We start from the raw sequence: 23629 nt of genomic DNA, 5'->3' as shown, positions 1-23629 counted from the left end.
GTTTGCAGGCTCTGTGTTGATCTTTAAATATGCTGCTTGGCAGGGAATATATATCACATTGATTCCTTTTGTTGCTATGATCATTCAAAATAAATCACAATTCTTTTACTACAGTATTTTCCCCCATTTCTCTAATGGAATAGGGGACCGTAATATATATAAGCAATATTGGGGGGGGGGCATGCTGTTTGTAAGGAGAAACAACCAAAACCATTCTCTTTCCAGGATGTGTTTTGCGACTGAGTTAAATGTAAGCTTATTGCTATGTCTGTTTCTCAGGTGTTGTCAAAGGCACATTAGCATGCTATCCACTTCTGGTTTTCCCCAATTTGAAACTTCTTTCAGCTTGACAGGAGGTTGTACATTTGCCCTGAGGAAAAAGCCTGGGTATTTCCTTATGACTCATAGTACAGCCTGTGTTTTGCGCACTGGTATAAGGAGGCAGTTGCTATTTGCTCAGCATTAAACTAAGAGCAACGGAGCGCTTGCAAACCATAACTTGTCGTGGTTTGACATTGTGGATCTTCAGTTTCGCAAACACCCAGTGCCTGTAAGTACCCCTACAAATGTTCATGTTCATTTAGAGTAAAAGTTAGAAGTATCATCTAATTTCAACCTCCTCCTGTTTCACACATACACTTTTCTTAAGTGACTTGTTTTGATTTTGTTTTAAAAAGGCTAAACTGTACTATTTTAAATTCTGAATACAAAGCCTCCTTGGGTAAGAGTTGTGCAATGTAAAAGCTCTTTCTTCCACTAAATCCAGTTTGTGGGTGAAAATGTGCTGTGATTTAAAGAGTGACCACCCCTCTCTTCTAATCATATATTGACATTTTCCAGTGACCATTCTCTGCTGTATATTCATAAGTCTCTCTGTATATCATGGCATTCCTTCACATTTATATTTCCTTGCCTTGATCTTAATATATATTTTAATTGTGGTATGTAGCACTGGTTTATTCTTAATTCTGACAACTTTACCAAGACCAAGTGTGTGTCTGCTCAGACCCAAGTGGTAACATAGAAAAATTTTATACTGTTTTAGCTTTAAAAAATATTTGTTTAGAGATCTTTTAATTCACTACAACATGTAGTGCAATCTTTTGCAAGACTATTCAGAAATAAATCCTATTAAGTTCACTGAGCTTAGTATACATAGGATTGTAGCATTAACCATCATTTGTTCTGTGCCTTCTCTATGAATGCAGAATTGCAAGGGCTCATCACACTAAAACGGAGGTCTTTAAAAAATAAAATGAAATCACCAAATGCTACCCATTAGATTAATTTAACTGGAATACAACTGAGGGATAATATAAGTAAATAGCAGCAAACATAGGTCAATAGAAGAAATAGGACATTAACTGAGGTAATGTGATTAGTCAATAGTAGAAATGGGATATTAACAAAAAGAGCAAAATATTACCAATCTTTTGAGTCATTCAGCTTGATGGCAAGTAAAATTGAATGCATATTGATTGAAACTTATGGAAAGTATTCCTGAGACTGAGTTCTTTAGAGAACACTTGAATCAATTCAAGTTTGTTCCGAATACAGCAGGAAGTGAGAGGCAGAGTGTGAGTTTGCATGGAAGTAAGATCACCCTCAAACTTGCTTTCCAAAAAGTGAAATAACTTGACTAAGACTAATGATCAGTCCTCAAATAAAATTGTCCCAGAATGGATTTGCTGTTTTCAGAATTGTTTGTGTCAAACTGGGCAGAAGAGGATATAGGAAAAGAAGAGCAGTGGAATGCCGGGTTTAAGCTTATTGCTCAGCTATAGTGTTTTCTTCTTCTAAAAAATAGCTATTGGTATGTTTATCCTAGGAGGCAAAGAACAGCTTGGGGAATAGGGAATTGAATCATAGACTTGGGGTTGTATTGGCATAGGAGCACACTCTGCAATGCCCTCATGGCTGTCTCCACGCTCATTTTTCCACATGGGCAATTCACAGAGAATGAGTGTGTGGATGGGGTGTGTATGCATGTGGGTGTGTATGCATGTATCCATGTGGATAGGGTGTGGGGAAAAGAAAGGGAGTATCTGTGTTAAGTGTAAGTTTTGTATGTGTGTGTGTGTGTGTGTGTGTGTACTAATGGTGGACGTTTGGGTTGATAGGTGCAGACAGCAAGCCAATTTTAAGCTGTCACCTAATTCCCTGTCGGCAACCCCCCCCCCCCCGATCAGAATCAGTTTTACCAGAGTTTTTGAAAGTATTTATTTGTTTAATTAACATTTTCAAAGTTTCATTGGTGGGAATCAAAGAATTGTAGAGTTGTAAGGGACCCCAAAGGCACAACTGCCTGCAAGGCAGGAATCTCAACTAAAGCACCCATGACAGGTGGCCATCCATCCTCTGTTTGAAAACCTCCAATAAAGGAGAGTCTATCCCCTTCCAGGGTAATCTGTTCCACTGTTGAACACCTCTTACTGTCAGAAAGTTCTTCCTAATGTTTGGTCGGAATCTCCTTTCTTGTAACTTGAATCCATTGGTTCAAGTCCTACCCTCTGGAGCAGAAGGAAACAAGCTTGCTCCTTCTTTCATGTGGCAACCCTTCAGATATTTGAAGATGGGTATCATATCACTCCTCAGACTTTTCTTCTTCAGGTTAAACATCCCCAGCTCCCTCTAGCATTCCACATAAGGCTAGGTTTCTAGACCTTTTATCGTGTTGGTTGCCCTCCTCTTCACACATTCCAGCTTGTCAATATCCTTAAACTGTGGTACTCGGAAGCGGACACAGTACTCCAGGTGGGGTCTGGTCAAGGCAAAATAGAGCAGGACTATTACTTCCCTTGATCTGAAGAAGGTATTATTGTAAGCAGTACACCCATCCATTCATTTCAAAAACAACTGTTGATCTAATTTACGGTCTTTTGTTGCCCTTTTTATGCTGTGTAAGTTCTTGGAATGCTAATTGTATTTTATTGTTCAAAACATTCAATGGAGCAAGTGGGAAGAAAGGACTGTAGGAATAAAATATTGCTGTTCTTTATGTTATATATTCATTGCATCGTTTTGGGAGAATTATAAATTGAGGGGGTTTTTTGTAGTTATTTTCTGGCACACAGTCACCATCTACATCTATGTTAATATTTTGTTAACTTAGTTAATGGGTACTGACAAATAACAAATATTTGTTAACATCTGATAAACTGCTGCTTGGTTACAGTTTCTGTTTATATACTGCATAGCAGAAGAACAAAAAAAGAAAATTAAGTACTCCTGTTCCTCATAATATTCTGTTTATTTAATCTGAACAGGAACTGCAAGTACTTACTGGAAAGGCAAGGTGTGGTTTATACAAAGTCCTAGATTATAGTGATGGTGCACTAGGGCAGTACATATTAAACATGAGTTAAAGTGGTCTTTAACCCTCACTATTTGTTTGTTTACTAGGTTGAATTAGCAATCAAAATGGATGCTCCACGAACGATGTGCATAGGTATGAGATGGAGTCTCATGAATTTATCCAGACAGCAGGCCATACCCATTTCCCTGGCAATTTTCATGTTTTTCTCAACATGCACTGTTTCTTTTTTTAATGGATGCAATCAGTATGTGACTCCAACCAAAATTAGCATACAATTTTATGGCCCTGCCATGTATTGTCTTGTTATTAGGTTGGCGGCTTAGCCGTGTCCCTGTTCCAAAACATGGCAGAGTTTGCATATTTGGGCAGGGATATTCAGGTCTTGAGCCACATTGGAATTGACAAATTTGCACTTAAAGCCCTGCCCTCTGATCCAAAGATATGGGATGGACTCCCTTCACTCAGTGTTGTAGAAAATGCATTCTGCACATGCATTGGATTGTTGCTGGATGAGTCCTAGGGATGAGGCTTGGCTGAGTTAGCCTGAGATCAATAAGTCCTGTTTCTGATTCACCATGATGCTCCACCCACAATCTTTCATTTCTACTGGGTGATATTTTTCAAGTACTTGATTTGGGTTTTCCAGCAGCAGCATCCATACAGACTGTCCTGCTCCCTGACATAGTTTTAACCATTTTATATTGGATTGTGCTTGCCGGTCTAGTAGTAGATGTGCTATGAGTTGTAGGAACAAAGGGACCACCTCCCCTTTAAACATTCAGCATATATTCAGGTAGATCTTCCAGTCTATATTCTGATTTCAACCAAATTTCTGAATTGGATTTTTTGCCCCAGCTGCTGGGAATTGTTAAATTGCCGTGCACTGCCTTGATATTTTATGTGAGTGGGAGAAACATAAGCACTTCAGTAAATAAATCAAACTGAACCAATCATGGTAGGACTGGTCAAAAACAATTTCATATTTTACTTCAAACACAAATATCATTGATTTTTGTCATTTTGAATTGGATTTCTCTCTCTCCTTGACTATGGGTCTGTGGCTAAGGGTTACAGAAATCCACTCTTCAGGGTTCTTTTCCTATGGAGCTAACATGGAATGTTTCTTACTGTTATCTCTTTATCAGGAAATTGTAGTTATGGAGATGTCTTCAAGCATGGTTTCTTCATCAAATCCCCACCTCCTCATCTTTTCTCCAATCAGGTACTGTTGACACCATAATAGTCATGGTGCTGCTGCTATAATAATGATGAGCAAATAGCAATAATAATTGTACTCATAATATGTTACTGTATTTCTAATTCTTTGTCTTTTACCTTTCTTCCAACAGAACTCCTGGAAAAGGAGACACTTTATCCTTTCCAAGTCTGGCAAGAATGATTATGTCCTGAGGTATCTTAAAGGTGCCCAGTTAAAGGGTTACATTGAAATCAATGAGTAAGTATCTAGCCATGCCTCAGAATGACCACTCTCCACATTAAATGGGGGGCGCCCTTTGCGTTGTCACGCGCAGCCCCCTGGACCCTATGCAGCACCATTAACACAGGCTTGGCTTTGCCTTCCCCAGGTGGGATATCTAGATCCCCGGCAGGGGACTGGGAGGGATAAATGCACAATGACTGAGCCAAGGTCTACCCACATTAGAACATAATAAAGTTGTGGCCAATTTTAATCCCATAGCACGTTGTCTTGAGTCGTTATTCCACACAGGGGCCGCCCAGGGTTTGGGGGACTCCGCCTGTCCATTCAAAGCTTCTTTTAACAGTCCCTGACTGCCTGAATTGCTGCTTGCTGGCCCCCTCAAAAAAAGTTCTTCTCCAGGTTCTTCCCAAATGCATGGTGGAGCACAATATGAAATTGAACCACCTCACAGGTTAAAAGCACTGCGAGGCAGTGAGCAAGACTTGCCCCCTCGTCAGCCATGTATTCAGCTCTGAAAAGGGTCCCACACACTTCCTGATGTATGCATGCAGAGGCCTCCATGCTAGGGGGAATCCTGATCAGAACTACTTATTGCACAAAGAAGCTCTGGTGGTATGCACATAGGGACCCTGCAGCTGGGGTGGGGTGGAGTGCCTGGGGGGTGCATTGGTAGGAGAGTGGCTAATCCATGTGGCCCTGCAACCCCTTCACAGTAATGCGCTTTTAATGTGTGAGAACCCATGCAGCTGTTTAGGGTTCTATGAGTTCTAAAATGGAACCTCAGCCAGTCATCTCTCCCGATGCTCTGAGGTAATTCTAATCTGCTTTGTTGTTTTAAGTTTTGTGTGTTTTTAAAGCGTGGTTGTGGTTTCTTCCTTGCTTTTCCTTATTTTATCTTTTGTAAACCGCTTTGAGGTTTGCTTGTTTTTGTTTTAATTGAAACAAAAACTACTACATTTTCAAAATTCACAAAGAAAGAATAAAAAGAATAATTTGATCTTCACTGACATATTCTGAGATAAAAATAGGTGTTACAAAATACACAGTAAATGTATTTAAAGATCTAAGATAAACAGAAGAACATTGAAAAAGGAAAAGGAAAAAAACCAAAGCAAAACAACGAAAACTAGAAAAAACAAAAATACTTTTCTTAAACAAACATTTTTTTGGAAGTTCAAACCAATACTTGAATATTCTGTGCGCAAAGTCCTTCATACTGGTTTGAGTCCCTTATGATTTTGTTGACTTCCGTCTATCTCTTCGCGGTTTCGACTCACCTATTACAGTTAAATAATCTGTGCTTTATTGTTTATCCAAAATTGTTTTCCTTTTCTGTGAAATTAATCTAAACAGATTCATTTCTCCTTTGAGGTTTTTGACAATTCAGCATTATATAAATTTTGAGGAATGAATGAATGAATGAATAATCTGGCTGCCACATTTTGGACAAATTGAAGTTTCTAAGGTGTCTTCAAAGACAGCCCCATATAAAGTATAAATGGTACATTGCAATAATCCAGTCTGGCAGTTACCAGAGCATGGAATACAGTGGCCAAGTCTTCTCTGTCCAAAAGGGGCCATTGCTGGAGACAGGATTAATATCATTTTAAATATATGTATCACTATATAACACTTGTCTACCCATTTAAAACCTCATGTGATTCTCTTTTATATAACTAGTTAAAATAACCAAGCTTTGTGAGTGTGCTATATCGGAAAAGGAATGTACCAGAATGCATTAGGCTGCCATGTGGCGTAATTTAACAAGGTGGAATATATAGTTCTCTCCCTCCTCATTTAATCCCCACAACAACCCTGTGAGGTAGGTTGAGCTGAGAGATGGTGACTGGCCCAAGATCACCCAGTGAGTTTCATGGCTGAGCAGGTGTTTGAACCCTGGTCTCTCAGCTCCTAGTCCAACACTCCAACCACTATACCACATTATATTATACATTACATGCTTTTTATGACATGCACAAGATTGCAGTTTATTTCATCTATTAGAACTTACATGATTGTAAAAACCTGTACTTGAAAGGATCTCAAGAATCAACCACGGTTCATAGTGGTGCTACAGTATATAGACATATTGAAGTTGAGTTATGTCTCCGAGGTTTTTTGTATCTATGGATTGGGGTAAGAATTTGGGGCAGAAAAGTTCTTATTTCGCACTTGCTTTTTCCATTCTGGATTATGTAACACCAAAACACTTTAGAATTAGAAACGACATGCAGTAAAAACAGTCTCATCATGCACAAGAACATATTTTACAATGCTAGATCATTGCCTATGACATCTTTTAACACAATGAGCCACACAGACTGAGTACATCTTTCATATATTTACCTAACAGGACTTCAGAAATAGAGATTGGCATAGGTGACCCTGAGAAAATGACAGTTGTGAAGAAGATGTTTAAATGCAAGCCTGCAGAAGTGATGACCATCAGAACAGAAAATAGGGTTTTCTATCTTATTGGATCAGACAGGTATGTTCACCATTCTTTACAGATATGTACGTATAGCTTTCATACCTGCTAGTATGAAGGCAATGAATTAAAATAATAATAATACCGGTACAGGATCCTCAAATTGGTCAGAGCACATCCTCAAAGAAATTATCACACAAGCCATCATATATATTACACAAAAAAGGATTCCCCTTAAAAAGTTTACAAAGCTCGTGAAATACATTTGAACACCAAGATGAGTGGAGGTGAAGGAAATTTAAGGAGCCACCATAGCTTAATAAATCAAGAAATGTTTCCCTACTGTGATTCCTTTCTTGCCCAGTTAAGCCACTTATTATAAAGTGTGTGTTTCCCTTCTGAAAAGCCTTGCTTTATAGGCTGTTCCAGAAGCAGAAGAAGAGCTGTGCTACAAGGTAAACTATGAGGGAATCTTTATTTGAGAAGAATCAGCCACAGAATAATCTCTTTTGGCATTACACATGCGGCAGGGATTTTCCCAGAGTCAGCATACCTAGAACTTGTGAGAGAAATCAGTGCTGCTTGGAAAGAGATAATGCAAATCCTGTTAGGTACCTTTTTACCTTATACTCTCCTCCCCTTATTCTGCACATTCAATACCCAGCAGTGACTTTGGCACTGAAACAAAACCCGTCTGACCTCAAAGAAAACAAATACCCTTTGTTTTCGGTAACTTAGAATGGAGTGCCAGTTTCCTTAAAGGCTACTTTGAAAGATTCTAACCACTCCTGCAAGGCAGTGGGTACAGAATTTTCCTCAGGGTTTACTCCTGAAGGCCTTCCCACGAATGAGTTTAGCTGCAAGGCAGCAGAGGTTTAGGATCAGAGTTTTCCTTCTCCTAGATGGGCTACCTTCCCAGGTTGATGAGCCCCATCTTCCCCTTATTTCCCTCTATAGCCTACAGCCACACATTAACAACAACTAATGGAAAAGATGGTGGTTGATAGAAACATTGTTTTTTATATAGATATCACAGTCACCATCAGACAGGGGAATCTCATCCTCACAATAAAGGCGGGGCAGAACCTGTGGGGTCCCCAGTGGGTGTATTGAAATGCCACCCTGCAAGAGACTGCTCTGGCTATCTCTGTACTTGCCTTCCAGTGTGCCTTCTATATGAGCTTGGAACCCAAGTCAACAACACCATCCTGACAGTGTAGGAAGCCTGCAGCTTTAGTGCAAAATGCCAAGGCTGCTAAGCAAACCATCATTGTCTTGGTTAGAAGATCTAATCCTTTTCAATGTGTGCAGTCACCCTGCTCCCATTCACATAGTATGCTCAGGCTAATGCATGGATATGCCTTTATGTCTGGGTTAAAACACTGATTAAAAATGCTTTCGTCCAGCTAAAAGGGTGCCCAAATAAAGCAGACAATGGATTTTTTTTTTTACTGCTCTTTATCAAAGTAGTGCATTTAAAAGCTGCAGATGAACATTACATGCAGGTCCCACTATCTAAACAGAATGCATTTGCAGGAATTTGTTTCATAAGCATAACAAGTTGACCATTTCCAATTATCTCTTTGGGGAAATGTGTTCCTGACCACAGAATATGACAAGATGTCAAAAATACCTGGGAAAGCCCTCTGAAACCTTGCAAAGGCAAATAAGGAAAGAAAAAATTGCTCTTATTTGTCTGATCTCTCCCCCTTCCTCTTCACTTCCTCCCACCATGGTTTCTGGTGAAACGGCTGCCATGGACCAGCAAAACACAAAAAGTAAGGCTTCTTTAAGGCTGCTTATTTGTTTTCAGTACTACACTCAGGTCCAGCTCTATGGATCTGTGGTGTGTATAATTTGCATACTAATTCCTCATTTTTGGAGAAGTGATTTTTTTTATATAACAAGTGTTTGGATAGCGGGACCTGTGTATATTTAAAATAAACTAGGGTTTTGCTTCAGTGCTATTGCTTTGACTCCTAAATTTATGCAGATTTGATAAATTAATTTACTTAGTTTGCAGTCCTAACCATGCCTAATCAGAAGTATGTCCTATTTGGGTGACTATAGAGAATGAGTTTCTTTTAAGATTTGAAATCTTCTAAAGCCATGGAATAAAGACATCCCTGGTTATATGGTGAAGGATTACTTGTGAGAATCTTGAAATCATGGGTGATTAACTCTGGCCTTCCATATCTTGCCAGACCACAACACCCACCACTTCTGACTATTGGCCAACTGCTGGAGTCCAAGAATGCTTTAGATGTTTTCTGGATATACCCAGGGTAGTATTCAACTCTGAGTAAAACTTACTTGAATATCACCCAGCAATACGGTGGTACCTCGGGTTACATACACTTCAGGTTACAGACGCTTCAGGTTACAGACTCCGGTAACCCAGAAATAGTGCTTCAGGTTAAGAACTTTGCTTCAGGATGAGAACAGAAATCGTGCTCTAGTGGCGCAGCGACAGCAGGAGGCCCCATTAGCTAAAGTGGTGCTTCAGGTTAAGAAGAGTTTCAGGTTAAGAACGGACCTCCAGAGCGAATTAAGTACTTAACCCGAGGTACCACTGTATTGCTCATGCCAGGGATTATGGAACCTTAAGCCCAAGGCTCAAATATGGCCCTTGAGGCCTCCATATCTTTCTCCCAGAAGTCTCCCCAAGCCATGCTCCTTCACTAGCCCTGCTTCATACCTTCCTCATCCTAGTTTTTCCTGTCCTTGAACTGTCTTGCCTGCCTGGCTGAAGAGATGTAGAGCGTAGGGTGTAAAGACCGCTGACTTTTGCATAGGTGGGATGTAGCCTACCTGACAAAGTTAAAAGTCTGATTTGTTGCCACTTTTGCCTCTGGTCACAACCATCACTGGCCTGTGACTCTCTCAATGTTTTTCCAGAGTTTCTCTGGCCCCTTGGCATATAGGGAGGAGGCCCTTGAGCACCTTGAAGATGCTGCTCAAGGATTTGGTTCTTCTTAAAAGTAAAAAAAAAAACTTTACACATTTTTCAGAGGAATACAATCTCATTCCTAATATTTTGTTTCTCTATCTGTCTCCTTAAAATGTAATTTCACTCTCTAGCAAGGACATTGAGGAATGGGCCACCTTCCTGTTTTCAACCAGCAAAGAAACAAAGGTCAGTGGTTGTAATGCTGTTTTAATTATCAAACATCAGCGATTTACATTTTTAAAATAATAATAATAATAACAACTGTCTTCACCATTTGTTCTACTAGTGCTCGGTTTTCTTTTCTATACTGTAACTTACAACTGGAGTCTGTCAGTTTCAGTTCTCTCAAGTTTCTAATTTTTCCAGTCTTAAATTCAGTTCTCCATGTTTTGTAGCAATTGGCACATTTTTAAAAATCCTCATGGAAATTTACCAGCATTTTACTTTAAATTTCTCCCAATAAGCACATTTTATATGCAGTTTTGAGAAATGTACACATTTGCATTTTTTCAACCAATTTCCCCTAATACAATGCATATTCATTTGTTATTTTCACCAATATATTGCTTTTTTCTTGCATACTTTCCTCTAGTATATGCATTTTTGTAAGCCTTCTTTGGTTGGAGAACTAAATAGCAATATTCATGTAAAAGTCAATTTCAAAAAATAGTTACACTTTGGTTTCATAATGTTTCGTAAAGGTTTTAACTATGTGAAATTACTCTGTTGCTTCATTTCTTGACCCAGAAACCAGAAATGAGAGGTCGGTCAAAATCTTCACCAGCTTGTCTTGATGAAGTAGCTGCTGACATCATCAAGAAGGAACCGTGTCCTGACAATGAATATGAGGTGGTTGTTATATACTGTCTTTTTCATTTTAAGGGTGCCTCCAGGCTGACAGTATTTCATGGGAAGGATTTCAACGGCATGCAAGGAAACTTAGGTTTGTGCAATTAAAGTGCTCTGTTCCCCTGGTGCCACAAATCCATCTTAAAAAAGAAAGTTTTTTTGGCAGCAATTGGAAAATGCATTGAAAATTGAGGGATGAATGGGAACACGTGTAAACACCATTCAAATAAGTCAGGATGAATCCAGGATAGCTACTCACTGTCATATAACGTCCGCACAAACAAATCAGAATAAAGACTAGGTATAGCCTACGTAATTATTGGGTAAGTTTTGTGAAAGAAAATCAGGATGAGTGTGCAATAAATAGCATGTCTGGACAAGTGCTAAAAATAAAATAAAAATACTATTCCTTTTCTTTTCCACACCCATAACAATTTTAAAGTAGAACCACAACTCAAGTACCTGATTTTGCTTAAATGTGTTCTATCAACAGAAAGAACAGGGCTAATTTCTAGTTTTAATGAATCACCCTGAAATAAAGCTATGCTTTCTTTTATTCTGTTTTGATTCGTTGCACTGCAGGATATAGGAACATCCATCTCCAAGAAGAGGCCCTGTTCAGAGCCTATTACTCAAGAATCCTCCCAAGAAGCCCCTGTTTATGAGTCACTGACAGTACTGCAACTAGTGAGTGTTGAAAGTGGGACTGGAAGAACTGTATGGATAATTTGAAGCAGCTACTGCATCACTTCCATGCATTGTGTAGTGGAGAAAGTTGCATGAGGCATTGCTCAGTTATTTTCAAAAATAAAATAAAATAAGGGTTTGCAAGTGATTAAAGGTAAAGGTACCCCTGACCGTTATGTCCAGTCGCGGACGACTCTGGGGTTGCGCGCTCATCTCGCTCCATAGGTCGAGGGAGCTGGCGTTTGTCCGCAGACAGCTTCTGGGTCATGTGCCCAGTATGACTAAGCCGCTTCTGGTGAACCAGAGCCGTTTACTTTCCCGCCAGAGCGGTACCTATTTATCTACTTGCACTTTGACGTGCTTTCGAACCGCTAGGTGGGTAGGAGCTGGAACAGAGCAACGGGAGCTTACCCCATCACGGGGATTTGAACCGCCGACCTTCCAATCGGCAAGCCCTAGGCTCTGTGGTTTAGACCACAGCGCCACCCACGTCCCTGCTAGTGATTATTTGCTACTAATTATTTCTTCATTTTCTGATCCTTCCTTTTGACACCCACTTGCCTCTCCTTGTCCCTGGCTTCCACACAGTTGCCCATAATGCTTCCATTGCAGAAACGTGCTTAGAAACTTATATCCATGGGCATGATAATATGATTACAATTATAATTATTATATTTATTTATAGCCCATGTTTTTCCCAGACCAGGACTTACTCATTGCTGCTTTCATTTGCCAAAAAGAGCAAGTGTTTGCATATTAGCCATTTTACCTTTCTCAGAGCATGATGAGCAAAGAATAATGACACTGTAAATATGTCTGTACTTTTATTTCAGCGACACCTGACAAATCATCAAGAGTCAGAGGAAAAATCCGAAATGGAGGAATACTATGCTTGTCCAACAAATATTCTAGCTACGGTAACGTAGATATCATTATTTGCTCTGTTCTAAATAATGAATTAATGCTTACATCTCTTTTTAATGTGCAGAATCCTTTATCTTGTGTGCAGATTTGTTCCATGCCAGTTTAGTCTCATAGCACTGTATAAAGCTTGCATCATACTGAGTCAGAACATTAGTCCACAGAGCCCAGTATTATAAATTCCGACTAACAGCAACTTCCAAGGGTCTTATTCAGAGGTCTTTCCCAGCCCTTGCATCTGAAACAATTTGTTACTAGAGCTGGATATTAATCATCATTATCATTATATGATGATGATGTATACCCCCGTCCATCTGTCTAGGTTTCCTGGTTTACAGGAATTTACATTTCAGGGTGTTTGAACTAGAGGACCCTTAGGTCCCTGCCAATTCCAGAATTCTGTGATTCTACACCTGGGAACTTTGGTATGCAAATAAGCTTTACAGCAGTGGCTCTCACCTGTGGTAGAGATTTACCCAAAGCTTCCAGATGTTTCATGACTGTTTAGGGTCTTCTGCCTCTAAATCAACCCTCTTCCCCCTCTAAGATTTGCAGTTGTTCCAGTACTCAGAATTTCTTCAGAAATTAAATGGTTGTAGTTTGCTGAAACCAAGTCTTTCATGAAGCAGTTCGAGTTATCTTATTTTGCTTTAGTGACGTATCAGTTTTATCCAGACAGACTGGACCAAATGTATTCGTCGGTTCAATAACAGTACTGAGAGCACCGCTTTTAACAGAGTTGAGTTTTTATTTCCTTTGGATATGTTAATATACTTTGCATATGCTTTTTACTTTCATAGCTGAATGATATGCAGGATAAATTCAGCACCACAGAAGAGACTACTAACCCAGATAAGGAAAAGGTTGGTGAACCCGAAGAATACATGCCCATGGGATCCATGTGAGTACTCAAGCATGGTGCATTTTGCTCCTAAATTTATCTGAAGCAATCGTTCATGGATTTCTTTTGCAAAGCTTTTGCTAGACCAGGATTCCAATCCCATCAGCTCTAGCCAGCAATGCCATTGGTCTGGAGTGATTGGAGTTGTAGTGCAGAAACACATGGAGGGGAACAGGTTCCCCATCTCTGTGCTAGACAATCATTGGTTCATCTTTATTGCACCTGGGGGAGAACATTTTAGTCTACTGTGACACTCTGTTTGTTTCTCACAACAAAGTGATGTCTACCTTTAGATGTTAAATTAACATAGCCAGAAAGATAGTATTATTACCAGTAACTGCTGGTTGCAAATTGATCACTCTTGTAATCTTGCATAGATTCCTTTCTTCCTTCCTCTTCTCAGAAGCAGCTACTTTGTCTTAACCAGTCTGTGTCAATTTCCAAGCCCATCAGCCCTGGCAAGGCAGTAACGTACATGCCAACAGCAATCACATAATTCCCCCTGAATCAGCTTTTGGCATGTTACTGTAGCTGCTCAAAGATTGCCAGGACTTCTGGTGCCTCGAAGCCCTGGAAAAGGCCATAGTACAGAAGCTGGATAAACACAAAATATATTAAAATCCTCCAAGACATTGGCTGGGTACACTCACGGCTCATTGCCAGTAAGTAAACCACCACACAGATTTATTTTTTTTAGTTGAACCAGTAGCCTGAATTCATTGTATGGATTCTGTTGCCATTCAAATTCAGCGAGGATTCAAATAATTGTTAAGGTTTTATTCTAGGGGGTTTTTTTGTGGGGAGGTAACACTATAGTCTAGCTTTCAGTTTCATGTTTGGTTTAGCACCCGAACTGCTAGACAGTCATTGTACCATTTTTCATGGATCATTCCTAGGATCCTCTAAGAAACCCAACTCATGTAGACTCAAAAGCATGCTATAGAGCTGTTTTAAAATCCATTTCAGTGATTTGGGGTTGTCGTGGCAAGTACTGTCCTGGCTGAAGGCTGTGGACTAGTGTAACCTGAGTCCGCTTGTTCCATCTAGATTAGAAACCCTCAAACAATAACTATGTCCCAGAAATTGGAACAAGCTGGACGTTCCTGTGGATTGTAAGCCTTTTCTGGGCAGTGGCTGAGGTCAGGTTTCCCTTCCCCACAAGCAAGACAGACTCACAGGAACTCCATGCAGACTGCATACCATCACTATGCTGGTGGGGTAGTACTGGGTTCATGCCTGCTGGCTCTGTCCTGATCTCCACACCTTGGTAGCATCACATGCACAGTGCCTGCACTTGTAAAAGCTGTTACTCCCCATGTCCAATCTTTACTGTGTGTTCTTTGCAAAACACAGGTCTCATGACAAAGGTCTGTTTCAATCATTGGGACTTCAGTGTGGCTGAATAGAGTGGCAGAGAAACATCCAAAGCCCTCCCACTTGTGCTAGCCATGAAAGAGAGGCGGCTGTGAAACTGCAGTTTTTCCCTGCACCAGCTTCAGGATGGTGCAGCAGAGAGGCCCAAATCAAGTCCAGCATCAGTAGCTGGAGTGGCTTAGGATCCAGCAGATACTTGGTGGACCCTTCTCCACACCATCCTTGTCACCCCCACACACCAAAACTCTCAGTTTGGGGTCTTTCCATTAGCTAAAACTGGCAGAGATACCTCCACCTGTAGGTCTGTTCATCCACTTATAGTGGGGACCTCTGTGGTGGTGGAGGCCCCCTGTTGGCAGATTGCAGTGGAGCCAGGACACCATCACCACATCCTAACCCCCTATAGAATGGCAGGATAGGGTTTCTCTGCCCATCTGGATCCAACCCAAAGGCTGGGCATGTACAACTTGCATGTGTGTTGGTTTTCTGCACAAAAAAATGGCCAAAGTTTGGGGGTCTGTCAGGGCTGATCTGGCACTACAGTTCTGCTTCACTTCCCTCCACCCCTCCATTCATGCACTGATTGTGCAGCTTCAGTCTGCTGCCCAGGCTAAAGTTTCTTTTTAAAAAATTGGGGTGGTTTTTATAGACATGGCTGATGCATTTCCTTTTAAAAGTAATATAATTTACTCATTAGAGTTTCAGGGGTAGCGGAGGTAAAAATTGAACCTACAAACAATGAATTGACGACCCATCCCGAAGGCCAGGAAGATAGCACGGATTTGCAGGTGATAGAGGACAAGCCTTTGAAACCAACACCACTACCAAGGACCTGGAAACCAGAAAAAACACCGAAACTATCAGTTCTGTCTGTGGTTCAGTTGTCCATTATTCTCAGGTGTGGATATTCTCAGTGTTTCCTGTGGATAGTGATGGCTGGATACATGTGCATAATTTACATTTTCAATATATTAGTAATTATGTCTGTATTTCTCACAAACTCCCTGAGAGCAAAAGAAAATGCATTTCTATTTCAATGGGCTTTCCATTGTCCCGATTTCCAAGTGATACGATCAGTCCAATAGTCAATGTCAATGCTTTGAAGTTAGTTCTTTGTTCCATTATGTGAACCAGAAAAGAATACTTAACCTTTATCTCCCCACCATGTGAGCCTTTTGAATTCATTCAAGTGTACATTGGACTTTGTTCCATTGTTCCACATAGTTTGCAAAGGTGCAGGGGAAATGAATCACTATGATTCTTGCTTTGACAATAATTTGATTCTGTTAAGAAATGAGCCCTTTCTTACACACTGCTTTACAGCTGTATTCTAACGCACACTTACATCACCTTGAGTTTTGAAAGGGCAGAATATAAGTGTTTTGAAAAGCTCACTATTTTATATAAGAAGAGAAAGAAGTCAGATATAGAATGTTGTAAGACTGGTTGTGTGGGTTATCATGGAACATATTTAGACTGTTTCTAGCTCAGTACTGTCTGGCAGTGGCTCTCATTAATAGCAACAGCTTGCAGTGGTACCTTTCTGGTTTATTAGCCACACATTTTGGGTTTCACAACACGCCTTTCCTCTTTTCAGTAAAGTCAGAGATGACTGCAAATTGGAAGAGGTGGATATTCTCCTTCCCCGGAGTGATTTCACCAACTGCCTGACACTTGTCAAAGCCGCTGGGCGTATATGGTAAGGCCTCTTATTTTCATGCTGGTTTGTACCTTCAGCTCTTAAAAAGCAATCAGGTTTTTTTGTTAGTTCCAGCAATGTCACCGCATCACTACTGATCAATTTCATAAGAGACAGCTCAATATTAATCAATTGACCCAAATTAAGGCTCACCCACACATGCTCCAGGCTTTCTAGGCACAGGGCTGAGCTTTCCCCTGTCCCAGGGCTTTCCCTGGGAAAACCCATGTTTTACTGATGAAACGGAGCAAACAGCAATCTGGAAAACCCTATTGCTGTTTACCCCCATTTGGCGGTAAAATGTAGGTTTTCCCCAGGGAGAGCATTGGGACAAAAAAAACCAACAACACCTGAACCTGGAAAGTCTAGACCTGTGCCTGGACACCTGGAGCAAAGATAAGTGTGGATGAGGCCTAAGAAGAGCCCTTCTGGATCAGGCATAAGACCCATCGAGTAGTCCAGCATCCTATTCTTACAGTTGTGAAACAGATGCCTGTGGGAAGCCTGTGGGCAGGACCTGAGAACAGCAGCACTGCTGCTATTGTTCCCCACAACTTGTACCCATATGCCTGCTTAGGGAAGTTTTTAATATTTAATGCTGTATTGTTTTTAACACTTGATTGGGAGCCACCCAGAGTGGCTGGGGAAACTCAGCCAGATGGGCAGGGTATAAATAATAAATTATTATTATTATTATATAGATGCACACATGCACTCATTCACACTTGTTTCTTGTTAGCCTGTTCTGTATTCTTGTTAGCCTGTTCTGTTATAGCTCTTGCTGTTGTAGCTCATACTAGTCTTTCTCAATACAAATGATATAAGTGTGAAATGATTGTCCCAAAGTAGATTGCCAGAGCCCTGCCTTGTAATCTATCTAAAATCTATCTTTATATTTAACCTTTTGAGTTAACCTTTTGATCAGTCTATTTTTGGGTGTGAACTTTATTTTGCATTTTTAAATAAGTTATTTAACATCTAGCTGTTATTGTTTTTGATTGTTACCCTCTTCAGGTTTGCCAAGAAATAAAAGTGGGATATAATTTTTTCAAAAGCAACATCTGTTCACTGTCACTGGCAGGTGAACAACATACTTATATTAACTTGTTTTTATACATACTTCATATGGTGACCTGTCATTTTGCAGTGTTCAGGAGAGCTGGCTATATAAGTCGGTTAGGGAATGCTAGTTTTGCATTCCTGCCAGAGACCAGAAATGAATTTGTTAAAACACTGAAAACTGCTGCTTGGCATTTTAGGTTTTAATTTTCAAATCACCAACTTAGTTTTTATGTAACACAAAACAGAAATTTTAATCCCCACGTTTTTCAGTATATTCTTCAGTTGGGTATTCCCATACTAATGAGTTGGTGAGGGAGTTGAAATAAAAAGAAACTTACAAGCACATAAAACTGCTCCACAGCCTTTGTGGACCACAAGATGTCACACTTTCTCTACCACAGTTTATTCCATATGACAAACAGTCCAGTGGTATTATGCTTTTGCATCCATATATTTCAGTACAAAGAAAACACAATGCAAATGTGGGGGGGGGGGAGTCATCATTTACATACTGGTTGCAGACTATAAGATACAACATCAGTGAACACTGATCATACTCACCAGATAGACTTCTGTTCTGGACACGGGACAAATAAGTGAACATTGGCAATTTCCACTCCTATTTTCATAGATATCCTACAACATTCCCAAGAGAAGGTTAAGAAAGTAGAGAATTTCCATTATCTCACATATTTTGCAGAGGCAGTAGGGAGGTTGGTGTGCTTCCTAGAATATCAGTATCAGTGACTGAGGAAAGGAAGGGAGGGTGAAATGGACATAGATTAGAGGTGCCTAAAGCTCATCTCCTGCTGTGCCTTCCCTTGTGTACTCTCTAGTCCTCAGTTGCAAGTCTGACTCTCTCTGCTCTCCTTTGATGTACTTCACATGCCTGCTGCACACTGCGCACAAGAAAGTCACTTTCTCAGGCCTTGTCAGTGATGGGAGGAAATTCTTCCCAACAAGTTTCAGAGAGGAAGTCCCCCTGTCACAGAAAGCTGATGGGCATATTCAGATTAGTAGAAAGAAGGCTCCTATCAAAAATTTTAAAAAAATAAAAAATTCAATATTTAAAAAGTGCTGGAAAGAAGGTGGAGAACAATTGCTGACTACATTTACCAAGGATAAAGCAAAGAGTAATGGAATGAAGTGACAGAAAAGGAAATCTACCTTAAAATGGCCTATCAGACCAATTCAGCAATGCAGTAAACTACTAACAGAGATGGTAGAATCTCCTACTTAGTGCATATAATGCATGTGTGCGTGAACATGTGTGTGTGTGTTTAAATAGATAGTGCATTTTGGCGTGTGACTGGATAATCCAGGGAATTCTCCTTGAATCCATAATTCTATATAAGTTTAAACTTCCAGGGCTAGGGCTATGTACTGGAATGCCGTAATAAAATTGCTCAACCAGCCTAATAGGCCAATTATGTTAGGTGTCTGGGCTGAGATAAACAGAATACCCCCAGATTGTCTACTGGAATTTACGCTGGACTTGATATGTGTACAAAGCCGGAGGCTTGAATACTTGATATTATTCATTTTAATTTAAAGATGTATCTTCCAACTTTCAGCAGCCTTAACTGCCAAAGAGCAATTTAGAGAACTTTCTCCCCACTCAAAGAATGAATTCAAATGTAGTACAGTAATGTAGAATAGAAATCAAAACCACAGGGTCAAAATCATTTTGTACCTTCATTCATATGGATTGTCGGTTACTGGTTCCAGTATCTTTAGGCTGACATACTACCTTTAATTTTTTTAAAAAAAACAACAACAAGTTGTTCACCAAAAGCTGTTAGCTTTCAGGTTCATAACAGGATCAGAATTAAGAATTATCTCTGGTTTCTAAGCTTCCTCTACAAGATTTGTGATCCCGTAATAGACTGTAGATGAGTACCCATAGATCACCCTAAGCTCTGACAGTGTATTTCCATTTCACCTCCCTGCTTGGAAGCTTTAATTGATATCTACTGCTTGATTAGATTATCTGCCTAGCTATCAATTTCATCCCGACTCTTCAGTATTTTTGAATGCCAGACTGCCAGATTTTCCATGGATACTTCTCCAGATCAGAAGCCATCACCAAAGTGAACAAGAATCCTAATCAGTCAATGCTTTTTTCCCCTTGCCCCTTCTCCAATTCACTACAGTGTCTCCCAGTGGAAAGACCTGCATCGCTTGGGATGCATATTTCATCAAGGGGATTATATAGTGGCTGTGAACGACCTGCATGCAAAGAGCATAGATGAAATGTCTTTGTTCATAACTAGATCCACAAGAAAGGAGGTAAGAGACAGCAATTTAACTAATTAGGACCATCAAGCAGTGAATTAGTTTGTGGCAATTAGCTGTGGGGCTTATCCGGGCACATTTGTTCAGACAAAAGCATGGCTAACTTCTTCTTCTTCTTCTTCTTCTTCTTCTTCTTCTTCTTCTTCTTCTTCTTCTTCTTCTTCTTGCTGCTGCTGCTGCTGCTGCTGCTGCTGCTGCTGCTGCTGCATACAATCTCTCATGTGGCTACCCATATGTTGGTCTATTGTGTGCAGCCAGTAGTTTCACACCATGGTAAAAAGTGGTAGTAGATTTCCGACCCTCAGCAACCCACTTTAATTTGAGCATGGACCTTATCCAAGGAATATGTTTTTAATGATTGAGCTCTGGAACATAATGGAAGACAGTGTAACATAGGAGCCAACTCCTAGGGGCTGTGGGGGCTTCGCTCCCCCCATAAAATATTTGAGGGGGCCAAGGCCCCACCCCCAAGTTGATAGGCATTGCCATTCATATGGTGTGCATGCACCGCATCATGTGATTGATTATATGGGGTGAGGCTTACCTGGGCCCACCCAATATTTTATTCAGGTTGGCACCCCTACAGTGTAATAAAACTCAAGCATCTTAATCACGTCAAGTTTCATTAAAAGCTGTTAATAAAAATAGGCACACACACATACACACACGCACACACACCCCAATAATAGGTTTCATAGTAGAGTATTCATGAGCTGGGCTACCTGCTTAGAGGAACAGCTGGTTAAATGCAGTGCCAGCAAAAAATACAAGCTGTGTGGGAAGTTTAATTTGGACTAGAGCACGAGTCTTGCAGAGTGCCCAGGGACAGCATGGGCTGATCTGTTGTTGGGAAGAAAAATGTACACAGTGAAGAAGGGCTGAGCAGACAAGCAAAATGAAATGTGAGCAACTGAACTATAAGGGGCCAAGGAGGCAGAGAAGACAAAGGGGAAATTATCTAGTATGCGAAAGCTGGAGAAAGCAATGGAAGAAGCAGAAGTGTAGTGGAGAACAGAAAGGTAAGTGGAAGTGATGGAAAACTGAAGACATGTTCAGGGAATTTCGGAAAGGTGGGGCTAATGAAAAAATAGCACTGGGTGAAAATTCTTCACACTGATCTTGGGGACAAAGAAGACTGGTTATGTGTTGAAAAGGAAAATGGAGAGGCAATGGGATTTGTATTCATCTCCTGTTGGTTTTAAGGCAATTCCAGACTTCTCATTTCTATTGATTTGTGACCATTTCCATTGTACGTATAAGGATTAAAGAGATACTGCATCACTAGTAATCATTTAATGTGGTTCAGGTTAGGTGATCCTAGGTGATCATGGGTTAGTTGGCTATACTGGCTCAAAAACAATTGGTTTAACACTGTGAGTTCATGCTCTGGTAAATGTTAATCTGTAATCTCTCCCTGTTTGGCATACATTGCATTATTATGAAGTAGCTAGATTGTGCAATTCTTAACCAATCACCTACTCCTAGATAAGGGACGTGGGTGGCGCTGTGGGTAAAACCTCAGCGCCTAGGACTTGCCGATCGCATGGTCGGCGGTTCGAATCCCCGCGGCGGGGTGAGCTCCCGTCGTTCGGTCCCAGCTCCTGCCCACCTAGCAGTTCGAAAGCATCCTTAAGTGCAAGTAGATAAATAGGTACCGCTTTATAGCGGGAAGGTAAACGGCGTTTCCGTGTGCTGCTTTAGTGCCGGTTCGCCGGAGCAGCTTCGTCACGCTGGCCACGTGACCCGGAAGTGTCTGCGGACAGCGCTGGCTCCCGGCCTCTAGAGTGAGATGAGCGCACAACCCTAGAGTCTGTCAAGACTGGCCCATACGGGCAGGGGTACCTTTACCTTTACCTTTTTACTCCTAGATAACCATTTTGCCTATTACACACACAGAGACACACACACACATTTCTATGTATTTGGTATACCAGGAATTAGTCTGACTCCCTAGTACCACACTACCTCAAAGTTTATTTGCCACTGTCTTGAAATCACTTTACCAAGAGATCTTTCATATTGTATTGGTGCTGGCAGTTGCAGGCTCTACACGCTTCTCTGTGTCTGGCTGTCAAAACCATTTGTGGAGAACCACTCATTGTAAAACCTTGGATTTCTCATGGTTTGCATCAGGATTCTGTGGACACCCAACTTCACAAAGCTGTGCGGTACTGCAATTCATCACTAAGATTAGATAATTTTAAACCTGCAAAGGTATATGGGGGAAAGATAAGTTTATGAATTGTATATACAAAGTTGCTAATCACTATTATATTAACACAATGGTGCAGGCTTGTAAATTATAAATAGTAACGTGGTAAGTGCTTATCTCTCCTTCCCCCCCCCCCCAAAAGGTGAAACTGACTGTATGTCGGCTTCCAGATTCGAAAATTTTACATGCTCAAGGCTGCAAATGTTCCTAATGGAGAAAAATGTAAGTGTGTGACGAACCTGCCTAGTCTTCTATGCAAAAGTCATCAACAACTCAGTTTCGTTGTAGTAAGCAGGTTTAGTTTACCATGATGAATGGAGTTTTAATCCAAGTATTCTGATTTCACTGGCTTATTATCCCATTTCCTTCTAGAACTAGATGTTACTTATACCAGTACTAGCATGATTTGGACTTTTCTATCATGCCCGTTATCAGCACTAGAGTGAAAACACAGGATCCCCCATCCCCTAAATTGGAAATATACGCTATGAAGCAAATCTACAGTTCCCGCCCACATTTGCCTCATAATGATAGTGCAGAGATTTTTGCAATGGGAGATCAATGGTTTGCATTCATACTTTAACAACTGAACCACCAGCAGCTGGTGGCAATAATAAAGTATTGCTATATGATCTATTGGAAATGTTATTACATTGAAAATGAAACATATGAATGGTGGGTAAATAAATATAGTCTATGATGCCAAAAATCCAGTCTATGATACCAATATAGTCTATGATGCCAAAATCCAGCTCAAACTGGGCACAGTAGCATAGGTTGGGCATACAACATGTACAAGGGCCTACAGCCTATAAAACAGGATATCAGATAACTTTATGCACCGACAGCCAGGTCAAGCAGCCATTCTCAGAACAGTGGTTCTGGAATCAGCTGATTCCAAAATCCAATCCAGACATTTTGTAAATCAAGATCAATAACTTCAATTCCTCTGAGTTTCTTTGTGAAAAGGCAGGATCCACATGTAATAAAAATATTTTTATTTGTTACTTGTTGCAGAATCTTCATTGGCCAAGATCTTAGGTCAAATACAAATGAAGACTTGAAAACAGTGCCCCCCCCAAAAAAAAAACCACCGTGAAGACACCAGAACTTTGTCTCATAAAAAAAGTAGCATGGTGGTGGTCTCTCCTCATGTAGCACTCAGTGAACCGCACCAGACTGGGACAGGACAATTCCTCTACAAATTTTGAAATGCAGTGGTATTCAGAAGAAATGGTATTTCACTGCTGTGAATATCCATACATGTATTTAAAACCCTTTCAGAGTTACTGCGCTGCTCCAAAAACAAAGATGCTGCCATCCCACTGTGGTATGACATTTGTCTTTCTTTTTTCATTTCTTTTTTCATTGCTTTTCTATTATATCATATCTTCACCACATACTGCGTTACATTCCAACATAAGATAATAAGAAAGGAATAGCATAAATATAAGACATATGTAAGTGAATAATAATAATAACAACATAACTTAT

At 40.4% G+C, this 23629-nt stretch overlaps 1 protein-coding gene across 1 annotated transcript; it reads left to right on the top strand.

The window, feature by feature from the left end:
* Positions 1-440: 440 nt before the first annotated feature.
* PLEKHS1 (pleckstrin homology domain containing S1) lies at positions 441-23614 on the top strand. The gene is made up of 15 exons (XM_053389157.1): positions 441-550; positions 3403-3448; positions 4462-4538; positions 4666-4772; positions 7111-7245; positions 10267-10321; positions 10883-10984; positions 11567-11671; positions 12505-12588; positions 13393-13493; positions 15565-15765; positions 16465-16566; positions 19782-19917; positions 22278-22357; positions 23153-23614. The coding sequence occupies exons 2-14, from the start codon at positions 3421-3423 to the stop codon at positions 22344-22346; spliced, it is 1302 nt and encodes a 433-aa protein (XP_053245132.1). The 5' UTR covers positions 441-550; positions 3403-3420; the 3' UTR covers positions 22347-22357; positions 23153-23614.
* Positions 23615-23629: the final 15 nt, after the last annotated feature.

This window comes from Podarcis raffonei, chromosome 5, assembly GCF_027172205.1.
Source record: "Podarcis raffonei isolate rPodRaf1 chromosome 5, rPodRaf1.pri, whole genome shotgun sequence".
NCBI lineage: Eukaryota > Metazoa > Chordata > Lepidosauria > Squamata > Lacertidae > Podarcis > Podarcis raffonei.
The sequence above is the reverse complement of the archived record's forward strand: the minus strand, read 5'-3'. Positions and strand labels throughout refer to the sequence as shown.

Excerpts from the sequence above, each read along its gene's own strand:
- PLEKHS1 (XM_053389157.1), top strand. The coding sequence starts at position 3,421 with ATGGATGCTCCACGAACGATGTGCATAG. Across the intron at positions 12,589-13,392 it reads CAACAAATATTCTAGCTACG|CTGAATGATATGCAGGATAA; the intron begins GTAACGTAGATA and ends TTACTTTCATAG. Across the intron at positions 19,918-22,277 it reads CTAGATCCACAAGAAAGGAG|GTGAAACTGACTGTATGTCG; the intron begins GTAAGAGACAGC and ends CCCCCCCAAAAG.